This window comes from Prenolepis imparis, unplaced genomic scaffold, assembly GCF_030444845.1.
Source record: "Prenolepis imparis isolate NDT839.2.m4 unplaced genomic scaffold, iyPreImpa1.0 SCAF_7, whole genome shotgun sequence".
In the NCBI taxonomy this organism is placed as follows: domain Eukaryota; kingdom Metazoa; phylum Arthropoda; class Insecta; order Hymenoptera; family Formicidae; genus Prenolepis; species Prenolepis imparis.
The window spans coordinates 17,645,527-17,662,159 of NW_028141165.1; the positions used below are offsets into that span (position 1 = coordinate 17,645,527).

The 16,633-nt window shown below is 42.1% G+C and overlaps 1 protein-coding gene across 1 annotated transcript; it reads right to left on the reverse strand.

Annotated features, from left to right (window-relative positions):
* Positions 1-8,524: 8,524 nt before the first annotated feature.
* LOC145938675 (uncharacterized) lies at positions 8,525-13,681 on the reverse strand. Its single transcript, XM_083042441.1, has one exon. It carries the CDS (start codon positions 13,679-13,681, stop codon positions 8,525-8,527), a length of 5,157 nt encoding a protein of 1,718 aa, XP_082898567.1.
* Between the last annotated feature and the right edge of the window lie 2,952 nt (positions 13,682-16,633).

Here is a 16,633-nt window from a genome sequence, read left to right on the forward strand (position 1 = left end):
TGTACGTGCGCTATAAGCAAGGCGGCGTCTCCCTCAAGGAATGACTTCAAGAAATACAACTTTTGTACGTTTGATAACGTTGTGTTACTACTAATTAAAGCCTCGAACGAATCGCGAAAACTTTCCCATTTGGTCAGTTCGCCGTCAAACGGCGGAATCATTATTCGCGGTAACACAAACCTGCAGTTATTCGAGTCGTGACTGGAAACGGAGTCATCCGGGTCGGCACGCTTCACGGGGGGGGGGAGTCTCTTGACTGTCAGTCGAGCATCTCTGACAGAGTGTCCATCGATGACTCGTATTCGTCAGCGGCCTCATAGAACTCCTCCTTAGCGAAATAATCAATTTTCAAATCGTCATCGGAAGCTGTCGATTGAAGTCGAACGTGAAGATCCTTACATGTGGTCCATAACTTTTCCAGTTCTGCTATCCGGAGGCGCGTCTTTACTGCGGTGAATTTGTCCTTGCCTAATTTTCGATAGTTGACCAGGACTCGAGTCATTAATTGGATCGTGAGCTGTTGCTCTGAGAACAACTCGTCGAAATTCGCTGACATCGTACCGTCGCAATTTTGCACAGTAAGGTTTATTCTGATCGCAGATCAAGTAGACGAGTATCCGTCCGAGTAGTCCTTATTACGACCTTGGTTTAAAATTCGACCGAAATGTATGAGTTAAGTACTCACAACTTCTTGCGTAGACTGTACTGTTCTCTATGTGCGTATCCACTGACACGCACATATATAGAACACGCGACGAAGTCTTGTGTGTTGTTCTATAGATCGTAGAACTTCCAGAGCAATATTTGAACACCGCGCTGGTGTGTAGCACAATGTCAGATAATCAATATAAAAAGAAAGTGCCCTCGAGTCGTTCAATATCGATCAGCCGGTTAGTCGTTCGCGCGGTGCGAAGCGTGGTTCGGCGACCGAAATTCCTCAATTCTCAAATGAGTCGTTTGATTGCTGACAGCATTCAGAATGCAAGAAGAGATCGAGGTCACTAATGTTTTTTTTTTTTTTTCGTAACCGCCCGCTGGTCGCAGCCCGAAAACGGAGCTTGTGAGAAGAGACCGGGGCACCGGGTCGGCGCGTTCGAGACGTGCTCGATTTTCTCGTTTCGTCACCCACTCCTTTGATGTCACTCTCGCGAATCACTAATCCGAACATCTTGAATCCGGCTCGAAGGACCATTAATGTTTTTATTTAACGAAATAATTTCTCCCTTTTTTTGAAACGGAATTATTGTCTCGTTAGAATCGCCGGTGCAAAGTTCAAGTGGTTGACACGCGAGAGATAAATTTTAGGAAGGTTTGGTTCAAGGAGCACTTCCAACTGATCTTTAATAAATCCGAGTACTAATAAATTTATTAAATTGCACTGATTACAACTTCACGGAGTGTTCCGTAATTCGTACTGTTCTATGCTAAGTATAATACGTTAGCTCCGCTCTTGTCGACTGTTGTGATCGTTCTGCTTGAGGTGTCGAGATCCGCGCGGAATTCGTACGCTCGCGCCCCGCACGTCTCACCATCGGCTCGGCGACGGGCGAACAGTAAACAAACCACCAAATATTTGTCGAGGCAACGAAAGGCGAAAAGCCGAACGTCTAATTCTCTTGTTTAGATTAATAAACGGTGATGTGTTTCACACTATCATTTATCGCGATTAATATTGAACAGAGATAATAGATTTTGTTCTCGAATATTATTTATCGATGAATGCCGATTTACACGTGAGAAAATTTTTAATGCACATAATGTGCATTACTGGGCGGAGGAAAATACGTTTGTAATCTGAAAACGAAATTTCCAAGTTTGCTGAAAATTAAATATTTGAATCGGGATTATAGGAAACTTATTGGGCCATGCGTTCTTCCGAACAAAATGAGAGGCGACAATTATGTAGAATTTTTTTAATAAAAAACTTGCCGGATTTATTGAAATATTTACCACTACATATCCGTAAAACCAAGTGTTTTAACATGATGGAGCACCACCTCATAACAGTAGTCGTGCAAGATATTATCTTAATATGTATAAATTTTCCAGTCTTGGATTAGCCGAGGTGATCCCGTCGCATAGCCCGCAAGATTACCTGATTTAAATTCATTAAATTATTTTTTATAGGGTCATTTAAAAAATTTTATTTGCCGAAATCCTGTGGAAACAGTAGAAAATTTGGAAGAACAATTGCATTGTGCAGTAGCAACAGTTACATTAGAAATAATACAACGTGCGCAAGAAAATCTGATACGCAGAGCACATGTGTGTGTAGAAATGGAAGGTTTGCATATGCTCTAAAATATTTAATCGGCTTTTTTCAGAGCCACAAACATATTTAAAACGTTGAAATGAAAATTTTGGATTAAAATTATTCACGTAATATCTAATTGACTTATTTTACTTCTAGTCCCTGCTTCGGTAATATCAATTAGAAAATATTCTCTTATTAAGTAAGTTGTATTAAAAATAGCGATATTTAAATATCATGCATAGTTTTTAAAAATCTTTAGCAAAACAGTAAAATAGCGTACATGCTTACGCGCCACGCACGCGGCGCGCACACCGCTCCTGATTCATGTGTAAGTTGGAGCGCTTATTCGTTAGCTTAAAATTGCTCTCATTGAAAAAGTAATGTTCAGACGCAATTTTGTCAGAGGAAAAAGTTGTTTCTTTTGGCATGGACAATGTCGCTATGAATTCCGTGTCCGCGAATTCTGGGACACCCTAGTAGATTAATTGATCCTAAGACTAAGACGATTACTGTAAGTAAAGATGTAACATTTAAGAAAGATACAAACGGAAGCTTAATAAACAATGATAAAGAAATTCAAGAATATAATATAGATTCAAGGGACCAGGAAGATGAAAAAGAAGATAAAGGACAAGAATCAGAACAGAGAAATCAGAACAAGAAGACAAGAAAGAACAACAAAGCGAGCGGGAAGAGCCTTCGGCGGCAGAGGACAAAAAACAAAAATACTCCACAAGACAAAACGAAAACTTAAGGAAGCAGCCATACACAATTACCGACCCCTCTAAATTTCTAAGGACGAAGAAACCAGTAAGTAAACCAGGGTTTATAACATATTTGACAAAAGAACAATATGCTGAGACGCCCGAAACGTATAAGGAAGCAATGGAGAGTGCTGACAAGCGAAAATGGAAACAAGCAATTAAAGAGGAGATCGGGGCACTAGAGAAAAATAATACGTAAGAGAAAATTAAACGCCCTCCAGGAATAAAGACACTTATTACAAAATGTTTCAAAAGAAGACAACAGTTACCGAAGAGATCTGATTCAAGGCAAGACTTGTAGCTCGAGGATGCGCACAAATTAAAGGGCAAGATTATAATGAAGTATTTTCGTCGGTGGTAAAATATAATTCAATTAGATATCTCTTGGCAATGATAGCGACAGAAGGATGGACAGTCACGCAAATGGACATTACTACAACATATTTGTGAGTGATTTAAAAAAGGAAATATACTTACTTACCTAATCACCGGAAGGAATATCAAAAGATAAAGACAAGACAGAGGTATGAAAACAGAAAAAAACTATTTACGGATTGAAACAAAGTGGTCAAAAGTGGAACGAAGAATTAAATAGAAAATTATACGAAAAATACGAAATGAAAAGATTTGAGACCGATCCGTATATACAGGGTGAGTCTGATAAAAAGTCCACCATGTTTTTTTCGAAAACGGTTAGGGATAGGGGAAGACATCCATTATCAAAATTGTAGGACAAGTAGGGGCACATAATTTGGTAACCTTGAATGTCAATTTTTTACGCAAAGAATTTAAAAAAAATTTTTCTTTTAATGGAAAGAGGTACTTTGTAGTCACTTTATCGATAGTACTCAATGAGCTTAATAACTTGTGTATCAGTGTATCTTTCGAAAATTCAACCGTTGTCAGAATATCAACAAAATAAATCAGAATAAATTTTTTGTAATTTGTGTATTTTTGTAAGTTGTGTAATTTTGTAAAAAAAAAAGAAAAAAATATTATTGTAATAAAAAAATTGATTCCAAATTTTCGTTCTGATTTATTTTGTTGATATGGTGGATAATAATGAAAATTTGGAATCAATTTTTTTATTACAATAATTTTTTTTTTTTTTTACAAAATTACACAATTTACAAAAATACAAATTACAAAAAATTCATTCTGATTTATTTTGTTGATATTCTGACAACGGTTGAATTTTCGAAAGATACACTTATACATAAGTTATTACGCTCATTGAGTACTATCGATAGAGTGACTACAAAGTACCCCTTTCTATTAAAAAAAAAAATTTTTTTTATTCTTTCTGTAAAAAATTGACATTGAAAGTTATTCAAGATCACCAAAATATGTGCCCCTACTTGTCCTACAATTTTGATAATAGATGTCTTTCCCTATCCCTAACCGTTTTCGAGAAAAACATGGTGGACTTTTTATCAGACTCACCCTGTCTATGTAAAAAGTACAGGAAAGAAAAAGATAATATTAACAGTATATGTTGATGATCTTATTCTAACAAGTGATGAGACAGAAGGAAAAAGTCTAAAGAACTATTTAGAAAGAAATTTTGAAATGAAAGATTTAGGAAAAGCAAAAAATCTTCTATAATTAGAAATACAACAAAATATAACGGAAGGAGAATTAAAAATATTGCAAAGAGCAACATACAAAACATTGATAAAATATGGCATGGCCGAATGCAAGATAATAAGAATCCCAACGGACATCAATGTAAACCTCGCAAATGGTAAACTAGATAATACGGAAAAAAATACGGACGAGTCGGAGAACGAGTCAAAGGATTTCGTGAAAGATATCAAGAAGCAGTTGGATCCCTACTATTTATTGTTTAAATTAGGAGACCGGACATTGCTTACGCGGTTAGTGCAGTAAATAGATATTGCAACGAGCCCAAGCATATACATTGGACGGCAGTTAAACGAATATTTAGATACTTGCGCGGAAAAACAGATTATTGTTTAAACAACAAAAATGTAGATTGTAAAATAATAGGATTTAGCGACGCGGATTGAGGTAACGATAAAAGCGATAGAAAATCAGTAACAGGTAATACTTTTTTGCTTAACGGTGCAGCTATTGCATGGAATAGTTGCCTTGTCCACGGTGGAAGCCGAATACATCGCTCTCTCATCCACATGTCAAGAGGCCGTGTAGCTTCAAGTGTTATCGAATGATGTATTTAGCGAATATGCAAATAGCGGAATTTTGATTTATTATGATAATAGCGGTGCAATGAGTTTGTCTAAAAATCATAATATAAATCGAAGAACAAAGCGCATAGATATTCGCTACCATTTTATTAGAGAATTACAGAAAACAGAAAATGTAACAATTAAATATATTGTAAGAGTGCTATTCTAAGCTGCTCTTAATAATCAAGACAACACTTGATCTTGTAACAAGCATTTATTAATGATTTTACACTCGTGTATCTCTCTTACTGTAACTAATTATTTAAATAATATAGCCGAACAAGCTTAGAGGGAAAACGCTCGTCTTGACATTTTGTGTAGCTTCTTAATTAATTTTCCTATAACCAGAGCAACCAGATAAACAACCGCTTAGAAACTTTACTCGCATGTTTAGATGTTTAAATGTTCGCGCACTTCCGACTACATGGCCATGACGTCTGCATGACGTCATGGCGCACACATTCAAAATATAAAGAGTTGCGCAGAAAGAGTAAGATCTCTTACAATATCGCACTGATGAAATGGTGGCAGATATTGTAACAAAACCTTTGCTCAAACCGAAACTGTAAAATAGTCGATAGACTAGGGTTTAAATAATCATTAAAAGAAAAAAATTTATTTCAAAGGCGGCATGTTAAGAGGTAAAATATATTTTTGATTTATTTTAAAATTGCGCGCTTCCGTGTTTACATCCTCTATCGGAAAGGAAACAATTACTTTTAAGTTGCTACACTACATATACAAAAAGCACGAAAAAACGCTTTCTTCTGTTCTCGGCAGTTGTACGGTGCGCACGTATCTTTTCTTTCCTATATAGTCTATCCCAAAGAATATTGGAATATTTCATCACCTAAATGAAAAACTTTGAATCCTATCTACATATGCTTGTGAACAAACAATATATTCCATCAATATTTTACATATAATTCTTAATTTCCAAATAAAACAAATTATTTTGTAAAACTGTATGTATTACACAAGTTATTTTGCATACGTAAGAGCATAAATTACCTTTATCTTCTTTTCACGGTATTATTTATTATCTTCCTATTACATGTTATATATTTTAATAAAAGTAATTTATGCTCTCACGTATGCAAGATAACTCATGTAATAAAATATTGTAAAATATTGTAAAATATAATATTAAAATATATAATATGTGATAGGAAGAGAGAGAGAGAGAGAGAGAGAGAGAGAGAGAGAGGGAGGGAGGGAGGGAGGGAGGGAGGGAGGGAGGGAGGGAGAGAGGGAGGGAGAGAGAGAGGGAGAGAGAGAGAGAGGGGGGTGGGAGGGAGGGAGGGAGAGCCGACCTTTTCGGAAAAGACAAACAACCGAGGAACCAAATAACGATAAGCCAGGAATTCGACCTTGGCGAGCCGCGTAGTCACCGGTAGGAGATCCAGGGAAGCGCCCTAGAACAGGCGCAGGAAAGACCCGACACCGGGAGGACTAAATTTCCACCCGCTGGGTTCCGCCCCGCCGGACACTGGACACAAGGCTACAGCGTGGAGGCCCGCGGCCCAATGTCGCGAGGGTCTTGAAATCCTGCAAGAATACCGCGCTAATAAAAATTCTTGGCGTTATCGCGAGGGGTGCTGTTAACCCTAATACGGCCTTAATAATCTCGCGCGGCGACAGTAGACGGCACGGTGCCGTAATTGATTCTCGTGTACGCACCCCGTGTGCGCAGGATTGAACCAGCTATCTATTTCGGGCCAGTAGATCCGGGAGATTGGTGCGACCGCTCAGCCCGAATAGACACTGAGAGTTTTGGCGATCGAAATTGACGATATCGAGAGAGACCAAAAGAAAGGAGAAAAGTTCCAGTGAGGCTACCCTCCAGTAAACGTATGTAATTATCACGTCCGTAAAATTGTGAATCCGAGTCTCTGCCGTTCTGACGAGATCATATCGATTAGTGAAATTTTGTCGCGTGAGCTCTGCCTTTTTTCGGGAAAATACTTGGTGTAAGAGCGATCGACGTCAAGCGGCCAGTACTGTTGCGAATTCGGGCACGTGGATAAATTAACGCGGAATCTTTGTCTCTCTGGGATTCGGTCATATATGTCGCGTCTCGTATTACATGGTTGTCGCGCCTTTTTTATAACCTAGTCTATTGTGAATTACTGTTGCTTATCGTCATTGTATGGGTTACCCGGCTATGTCCGGACATCGTCCTGATGTTAACTCCGTCGCGAGGAGTCTGAAATCAATAGAGTGAGAGCGTATTTCGCGACCACCGGCGAGAGTGTAAGAGAGAGTACGCGCGAGAGAGCGAGAGCAACCGAGCGTGTGAGTGAGAGAGAAAGACCGTGGAAAATCCCGGGCGCCCGCGATTTGCCTGTGAATTTCGCCCGTCGGATCGTGAAAAGTGAATTATTCCATCTATTGTATTACTCTCCAGTCTCACCGCTGATCCGATCTTTCGAACGTTCGCGAATTACAAGTCAGATTTTGAATGACTATCTGTATTGTCGCGGCTATTACATCGTAAAGTATTCTTCTATTATATCGACGCGCTGATCTCGGACTTGAGCTTGTCGCGATTGCAATTCTGTGTTCGATCGTTCGAAGTACTTTCTTTTGTATCAATTTTTGGCTTACTGTGTCTTTTACATTACCTCTTGTGATTATCTTCTGTCTCGTGGCCGTGTGGCCTCCACGCGATTAATCTCCGGCGTTGTCTCGAGATCGGGCGTGGTCGAAAAAGACGTATTTCTTTTTCTGATTTATTATGATTTGTTTATTTGACGCCTCGTACGTCAGTAGGATACAACACTACGATTAATATACAGGCGACGATGACGAACTTTCGCGCGTATAATTGGACTCGCGAGGGACGACGATGTTAACGCGTCGGACGTCGGGAGAGAAGAAGATCGTGGTAACGGCGTGATCTGCGCATCGCCGCCGCGCGGCGTGCGGAAACGGATCGGGATTGGCGGAGACGCTGTCCGCCGATAGCGCTCGGGAAATCCCAGGCGAAATAGCGCGCGGGTAATATGAATTATTATACAACGCCGCCCCCCTTGAAAGGACGCGCTTTCAAAATACAAGAAGATCATCGCATCACAATGTTTTTGCTTAAAACAATACATAAATAATTAAGCATTGGAGCAGTACAAAAAGAAACTTGAATTAGATTTGAAGTCGCTCGCAACGGTTAACAATGACGAGGATATAATTTTCGAAATTAAATTAATCTTTGATATAATCGCAGGAAAGAAATTCTTTGGTTAATGGCAGCGATTTCCTGCTATCTACTCGAACAACAAAATAAACTTAATCTATATTTACACGTCTATCGATAATATTGCCAGTTTAGACAAAGGTCTTGTCAATGACCCTTTCGCTGTACGGACAGTCGCGGCGCGCGTGATGCCGTCGGAACCGGTGTGCACTTCCTGCACGCGGCCTAGGAGCCACTGTAAAGGAGCCAAGCCCTGTTGTTGAATGAGCACCAGTTGTTCTGGTTTCAACTGCATGCCTTTGTTGACTCTCCATTTGGTTCGTTCTTGCAAAGAGTGAAGATATTCATTACTCCACCTTCGCCAAAAGTGCTGCCGTATTTGCTCCACTCTCTGCCAGCGCGTCAATCGATTCTCGTTGACGTCATGCACATCGTGGCACGGAAAGCTGTTGAGTGCGGTACCGATTAAGAAATGGCCTGGACTGAGATACGCCAAATCGTTCGAATCGGAACTCAGTTGTGTGAGCGGCCGAGAATTTAGAATTGCTTCTACTTCGCACAACACTGTCGACATTTCCTCGAATGTCAAATGTGCCTTGCCAATGATTCGCGACATATGGTGCTTGGCTGACTTTACAGCGGCCTCCCATAGACCACCAAAGTGTGGCGCGTTAGGAGGAATGAAACTCCATGTCGTTTGTTGCTCGCGAAGGAATTGTACATCGCTTTGCGTTTGATTATTGTTTATGAATTCGTAGAACTCTTTGAGTTGCTTGTACGCCCCGACGAACGCGGTACCATTATCGGAGTACATACAAAAGGGCTTGCCTCTTCGGGAAATAAAACGCCGCAACGCCGCAATAAAACTCTCGGAAGTTAGATCGCTTACTAACTCGATATGAACGCCTTTCGTCGCGAAACATACAAAGATAGAAATATACGCCTTATGGTTGCGGGCGTTGCGTCGCTTGCCCTCTTTTAAAACTATCGGGCCGGCGTAGTCTACGCCACAGTGCGAGAATGGCTTTGAAACGGTAACGCGGCTAGTAGGTAATGAACCCATCAAAGCTTCCGAATGGATCGGCTTGGCCTTAAAACATGTTACACAATCTCGGACAATTTTTCGCGCGGCGGAACAAAGAGATAGGAGCCAAAACCGCTGTCTGACGGCGGCCATAGTGGCCTGTGTTCTTGCGTGTAAGTTACGCACGTGCTCCTGTTTTATTATGCGTTTTGTTAATTCATGCTCACGCGGTAGCAGTATAGGATGACACGCGTCGAATTGCAAACTGGAATGTTTTAATCTACCCCCTACACGCAGTAGTCCTTTCTTGTCTATGAAAGGAGATAGAGAAAGTAATTTACTAGAAGCGCCGATGGCTCTATCCTTGTTTAATTGTTTGTATTCGTTAGGGAATGCGACCTTCTGCACCGTTCTACACGCGACCTCGAGGGCGTAGGATATCTCGCTGTGTGAGACGAATTCTGTCGGTGCACTCGGTTGATGTATCCTGCGCAATCGGAGACAGTACGCTATGATGCGGCATACCTTGCTCTGGCTGGAATGTCTTTTTAATAACTCGTTGATGATAGAACAGTCGGACATGAGGACGATCGCTGCTGTTCTTCGCTCTTCAGGGACCTCGCCCCCCAGACGGGTGAAGTCTCCACTTGGCCAGCGATCTTTGTGGAATTGTAGAAATGTGGGGCCGTGCCACCACAAGGTTGCGTCTACCAGCTCGTGTGGGTAGTGTCCGCGCGACAAGATGTCGGCAGGGTTATCCGCTGAGGCAATGTGCCGCCAATCCTTGATTTCGGTTAAGCGTTGTATCTCTCCTATCCGGTTGGCCACAAATACCTGCCGCCTCCTGGAAGACGAGCTTATCCAATTTAGTGTGATCGTGGAGTCTGACCACAGAAAGATTTCCATATTAGACAGATTAAATGATGCGCGAACCTTTTCTAGTAAACGCGATAACAACAGCGCCGCAGATAATTCTAACCTCGGTAACGATATCGCTTTCAACGGTGCAACGAGATTTTGAACATAACAGTTCGGTGCGATATTGATTCTCGCCGAGTTTTGTTCGTACGTACAGGCTCCGTATGCTTGCTGGCTGGCGTCGGCGAACCCGTGTATTTCCACGTGTTGTGGATTCGTGGCGACTTTCACGCACCGTGGTACTTGCAATTGTTTTAGCTCGGCTAACTGTTGTTCAAATTTTGACCAACGCGTGTGGATGTCTTGCGGAACAGATTCATCCCAATGGCTTCCTGCTTGCCACAGTTCTTGCAGGATGAGTTTCGCGGTGACGATGATAGGACCGAGGAGTCCGAGAGGGTCGAATAGCCTAGCGACCCCGGACAATATCGTGCGTTTGGATATAATGCCGCAATCTTCGCAAATGTCGTGTGAAATTAGGAAAGTATCCTCGATTTGATCCCATTTCATTCCTAAGATGCGAGAGGTTGCGTCATTGCTGATTGTGACCGGCCTTTGACCTTGATTCGCGCTGTCCTTTATTAATGCCGGGCAATTTGAAGCCCACTTGCTGAGCTCGAAAGCTCCTAGTCGCAAGAGTTGAATTATTTCCTCTCGAATTAGCTTGGCTTCGTGGAATGCATCTGCCCCTGTCAGCAGATCGTCGACGTAGAAGTCTTGCTTGATGATCTTCGATCCCATCGAGTATTCAGCCTCGTGTTGTTCTGCTAAATGCTTGAGGCACCTCGTTGCCAGGTATGAGGCAGAAGCGGTACCGTAGGTGACGGTGAGCAGTTCATACGTCTTGATGTCAGAGCCTGTGTCGCCTCGCCACAGGATTCGTTGAAGTGACGTCTGCGAAGTGTCCACCAGAATTTGCCGGTACATTTTGATTATATCGGCGGTGAAAACGTACCGGAAGGTTCGGAAGCGCATTAAAATGAGCATCAAATCCTGCTGAACGACAGGCCCCACCATGAGCGCGTCGTTTAGAGACACTCCTGTGCTCGTCTTACAGGAAGCATCGAATACCACCCGTAGTTTCGATAACTGCTCTGAGGTCTTGAACACACAATGATGTGGTAAATAAACGGACTCCCCCTCGTTGAGTTGCGGAGATATCATCTTCATGTGGCCGAGTGAGGCGTATTCGTCGATGAATTGTTCGTAGAGGGGTTTCAACGTTGGCTCGCGTTTGAAACGCCTCTCGAGCGACTGTAGTCGCTTTCGCGCGATTCCCTCGGAATCTCCGAGCTTGGCGATGGTTTGTTCTTTGACTGGAAGTTTTACTATGTACCTGCCGCCAGGAGCTTGAGATACGTTTTCCAGGAAATGCTTTTCGCAGCGTGCCTCTTCGATGGTGTAGTTGACTGACTGATTGGCAACGTCCTCTTGTCGCCAAAATCTGTCTAACTGCTCGTGCAGCTGCGTGTTGGTCGCTGTTGCGTGGAAGGATTTAATTCCTTGAACTGGCCTTGGCGGATTACCCAATCGACCCGCTAGTATCCATCCCAGCCGGGTCTTCTGCAAGGTCGGGTGTGTCGGTGATGCTTTGATCTGTCCCACGCATATCAAGTCCCAAAATAGGTCTGCGCCGATAAGAGCGTCGACGTCGGCGGACACATGGAATTGCGGATCGGCAAGCTGTAAATTGCGTGGAAGATCAAAATCGGTTCGCTTGATGGTGAAGGAAGGAAGTCTATCCGTGACCTGGTCAGTGACGATGCATTCTATATCGAAGGAGAATGCGTTAGTGCGTGATTGCATCCTCAAACGAGCGGTTTGCGTAGATTTAGTAGTCGCGCCGTTTATGCCGGTGATAGATATGTTTACGGAGCGTGACTTGATGCTGAGCATGGACAGGAAATTCTTCGATACAAAATTCGCCTGTGAGCCGCAACCCAGTAATACGCGGCATGGCACTAATGAATTCTTGTTATCATATACGTGCACGACAGCCGTCGAAAGCATGACATACTTGCCGTCGAAAGGACGTGATAGGTGCATGACCAGCGCAGTCGTTGATGCCGTTGAGCTTGATTTTTCAGACGCTTCTTGATTGGAATCCATCGTTTCGTTGGAAGCGGTCGCGTGCAGCAACGTGTTGTGTTTGGCCTTGCATGCCCTGCACGCGCCCGATGTACATTTATTTGCCGTATGCGACGTAGATCGTAAACAGTTGAGGCAAATTTTTAACTTGCGAATTTCGGCGTTTCTACGCGAAATAGTAAGGTCTAGAAACTCTTTACAGTGATATATCGAATGATCACCCTTGCAATAACTGCATTTGAATTTTAATGTCGCGGCACACGCAGCCTGGCGTTTTCCGTTAACAAGAGCACGAGCATTTGTACCTTTCGTAGACATAACATTAGCCTTACCGGTAGCCTCGAGAACTTGACATCGATGCGCGATAAAATCAACTAGCCTTTTGAAGGTCGGGATATCGGATCCCGTCAATGACGTTTGCCATTCTCGCAATGTGAGCGCATCGACTTTCGAACTTAAAATGTACACGAGTAAATCATCCCAATGCTCGGTCGGACGATTTAGCGCACGAAGAGCATGTATGTGTTTGGACGCGCCATCCGCAATTTGTCGCAGCTCGATAACATTTTCTTTATGCATGGAGGGTAACTCCATTATCGCTTTAACGTGGGTATGTACGATGACTCGTTTATTGTCATAACGTTCCTTGAGCATATTCCACGCGATCTGATAATTGGCATCCGATATTTCCAATGAACCGATAATATCGCTCGCATCCCCGGTAAGCGAGGATCGCAAATATTGCAATTTCTGAACGTTGTTTAACGATGCATTAGAATGAATGATCGAGTTGAACGCGTCGTAGAAAGGAAACCAATCATCGTACTTTCCACTGAACGTCGGAAGGCTCAACTTGGGGAGCCGCACGTGCGTAGCGGTTTCTCGAGTTCCCGAGGCGCTCGACGTCGACGGCGAGGGTGTCATGACGTCGCGCGAAGTGGCGCGTGGCGGATCTAGCAACTCTCGAATTCTAGCCGACAGATTGTAAAAAACTTCCTCGAAACCCACGCGATCGTTATTCTCGGTATCATCGATCATCTCTAATTGCGATTGTACTACATTGTATTCCGACCAGTATTGTTCTAGTTTCGACTGGCGTTCCGCGAGCTGAGCTGTTACCGACGGCGTGACGGGCCCGATTTTATCGACATACGTGCTGATACGTGTGCACGATCCTTTAATGATGGCGCGCTGTTTCCTTAACGCGACCGGATCCCCTTCGGAGGACATCTTGAAAACGGCGGCGCGAAATTGACGGGACGCGAGAATGCACGGATTAATACGGTGTACCCGCTAACAATACCTGAGAATGCGTGATATCGATAGTCTAACCTCGATGACCTTGGGCCGTTGACCTCCTGCGCGGCTGGGCAGGACGGCGGCGACGCTCGGCTCGTGTCCCTCCGGCACGACTGGGCAGGATGGCGGGAACGGCTCGACTCGTGGCCTCCTTGCACGACTGGGCAAGATGGCGGATGAAACTCGCCTCGTGTCCTCCTGGCACGACTGGGCAGGATGGCGGTCTCGGCTCGTGTCCTTCTAGCACGACTGGGCAGGACGTACGAGCCTCCGGTGGCGTAGCTCTCTCTCTCGGCAACGGGGCCTTATACCTCGTTGTGTCAGCGGCGTGCTTGCCGTTCGACTTGGCGACGTGCGGTCTCGTGGATAATGGCCGTCGTATGCGTATGCCGGCCTGGACGTCTGCACGGGGATCCGGCTCGAAGGACCAATGTCTCGTGGCCGTGTGGCCTCCACGCGATTAATCTCCGGCGTTGTCTCGGGATCGGGCGTGGTCGAAAAAGACGTATTTCTTTTTCTGATTTATTATGATTTGTTTATTTGACGCCTCGTACGTCAGTAGGATACAACACTCGGTACGATTAATATACAGGCGACGATGACGAACTTTCGCGCGTATAATTGGACGACGATGTTAACGCGTCGGACGTCGGGAGAGAAGAAGATCGTGGTAACGGCGTGATCTGCGCATCGCCGCCGCGCGGCGTGCGGAAACGGATCGGGATTGGCGGAGACGCTGTCCGCCGATAGCGCTCGGGAAATCCCAGGCGAAATAGCGCGCGGGTAATATGAATTATTATACATCTTCTTTTCATTATTATTATAGTCTTTAATTATATTTTGTTATATTAAATTTTTCTTTTATTACAATACGCTATTATATTTTTCTCTTACATTTGTTTTTATTTTTCTTTGTTTACAATAAAATTTATTACTATTATTTCTTCCGCTAATTTGCGTTATCTCGTTTCTTTCGTATTGTCTGATTAAACGTCCGTGTTGTCCGTTCTGTGTCCGTAACTTCGCGAAAAGATTGCAACATCTCTTCGTTAGCGTAATTTCGGCAACCACACCCTGCCCCTCTGCCGTTAGGCGAGTTAGTCAGCCCGTAGCGGGATTCTCGGCCTAGATTTCGTTTCGTTTAGTGATTAGTGGACTGACGCGTGAAAGACTGCGTCTGGCGCCCAAAACTTTAGTATCTCGCGGATATCACGACTGGCGTTCTGCTGCTGCACGCGCGGAACGACCAAGATCTTAGTTCTCGCCGCGTGTAAAATTAAAATCTCTTTGTTTTGCTGACGGCCCCGCTCCGTTCTTTCGACTTTTCGTCGAGTTGGAAGAAAAAGTCGTCACAATATATATATATATATATATATATATATATACACATATACATACATACATTGCGGAACGCATAATGAACTATTTGATATATTGGCCAATCAGAGTGTTGTAAGCGTGTAATAAGCAATACATTACAACATGGTAATCATAAATGTACCTATAAGTTAGAAGCACTTTAAATGTGCGATGAGAATACGACCAACTTTAGTCATATTACTAGTACATTTATCTGCGTCTCTAACTGTGGCTTTTCAAATGTATCAATAAATGTGAGTTCAGAATACAGGCCTAAGAGTTCTTTATCATTAATAGAAAGAGTTCTGTCGATTAACGGTTCCAAATTTGAGTTTGAAAAATGAAGTGCTAACTTCTCATCGAAAATCGAGTAGCTCTGAATAGCTCATTTGCTTTATTTTTATGTCCACTAGAGTTCTTAATTAATAAAAAATATTTTTGATATTATATTTTATAAAAAAGATTAAAATAGTATTTTTTTTAATAGTTCTGATGATTAATTGTAACATTTTTACATATAATGAACAGTTCCTGAAAGTTTTTAAAACATTACATTCAACCAAACTTTTGAAGTATATTCTTGAAAAAATCACAGTTCCGTAGCACGGATTTGAAACTTTAACTCGTTAAATCACAGTTCCAGTAATTCTGGAATGAGTTCTGCCTATTAAATCAAGAATTTTGAAAGAAAATTATTATGGCCGAAATGATCCAATTAATAATTATAAAGTTATTCAATTTTAGAGAACGTTCATTCGAAATTTTCGAAGTTCCAACGAAAAATAAATTTTTAAGAGTTTCAGTAATTCTGGCCAGTAAATCAAGAATTCTGAAAAAAATTATTGGCCGAAGACAATTCGATTAATAATTAAAGTGTTATTTGACTTTAAAGAACGTCCGTTCGATTTTTTCCACAAGTTCCGTTTAAAATAAATCTTTAAGAGTTCCAGTAGTTTTGATTTCGGATTTTGTTAGTACTTCGAGAATTTTGAAGAGAACTATTACGGTCGAAAACGATTCGATCAATAATTAAAAAGTTATTCAACTCTAAAGATCCTCGGTATCGAATTTTTCCAAGTTACGAAGAAAATTAATTTTTAAGAGTTCCAGTAGTTCTGGCATAAGTTCTTACTATTAAATCAAGAGTTCTGACGAAAATTATTATGACTGAAAACGATCTGATTAATAATTAAAGAGTTATTCGACTTTAAAGAACGTCCGTTCGAAATTTTCCATAAGTTGCGACGAAAATTAATTTTTAAAAGTTCCAGTAGTTCTGATCACGGATTTCGATAGTATTTCAAGAGTGGTGAAGAAAAGTATTACGGCCGAAAACGATCCGATCAATAATAATTAACAAGATATTCGACTTTAAAGAAAATTCATTCAAAATAAAAAATTTTTATTTAATTAAGAATTAAGAAAAATAACGTAATTGTGTGTGTACGTGCGTGCGTGCATGTGTGTGTAAGGGATATTATTGAATCAAAATAAAAGATTAGTAGGATATACATATAAAATATA

Bases quoted from the DNA above. Each gene is read 5' to 3' on its own strand.
- LOC145938675 (XM_083042441.1), bottom strand. From the start codon at position 13,681: ATGTCCTCCGAAGGGGATCCGGTCGCGTTAAGGAAACAGCGCGCCATC.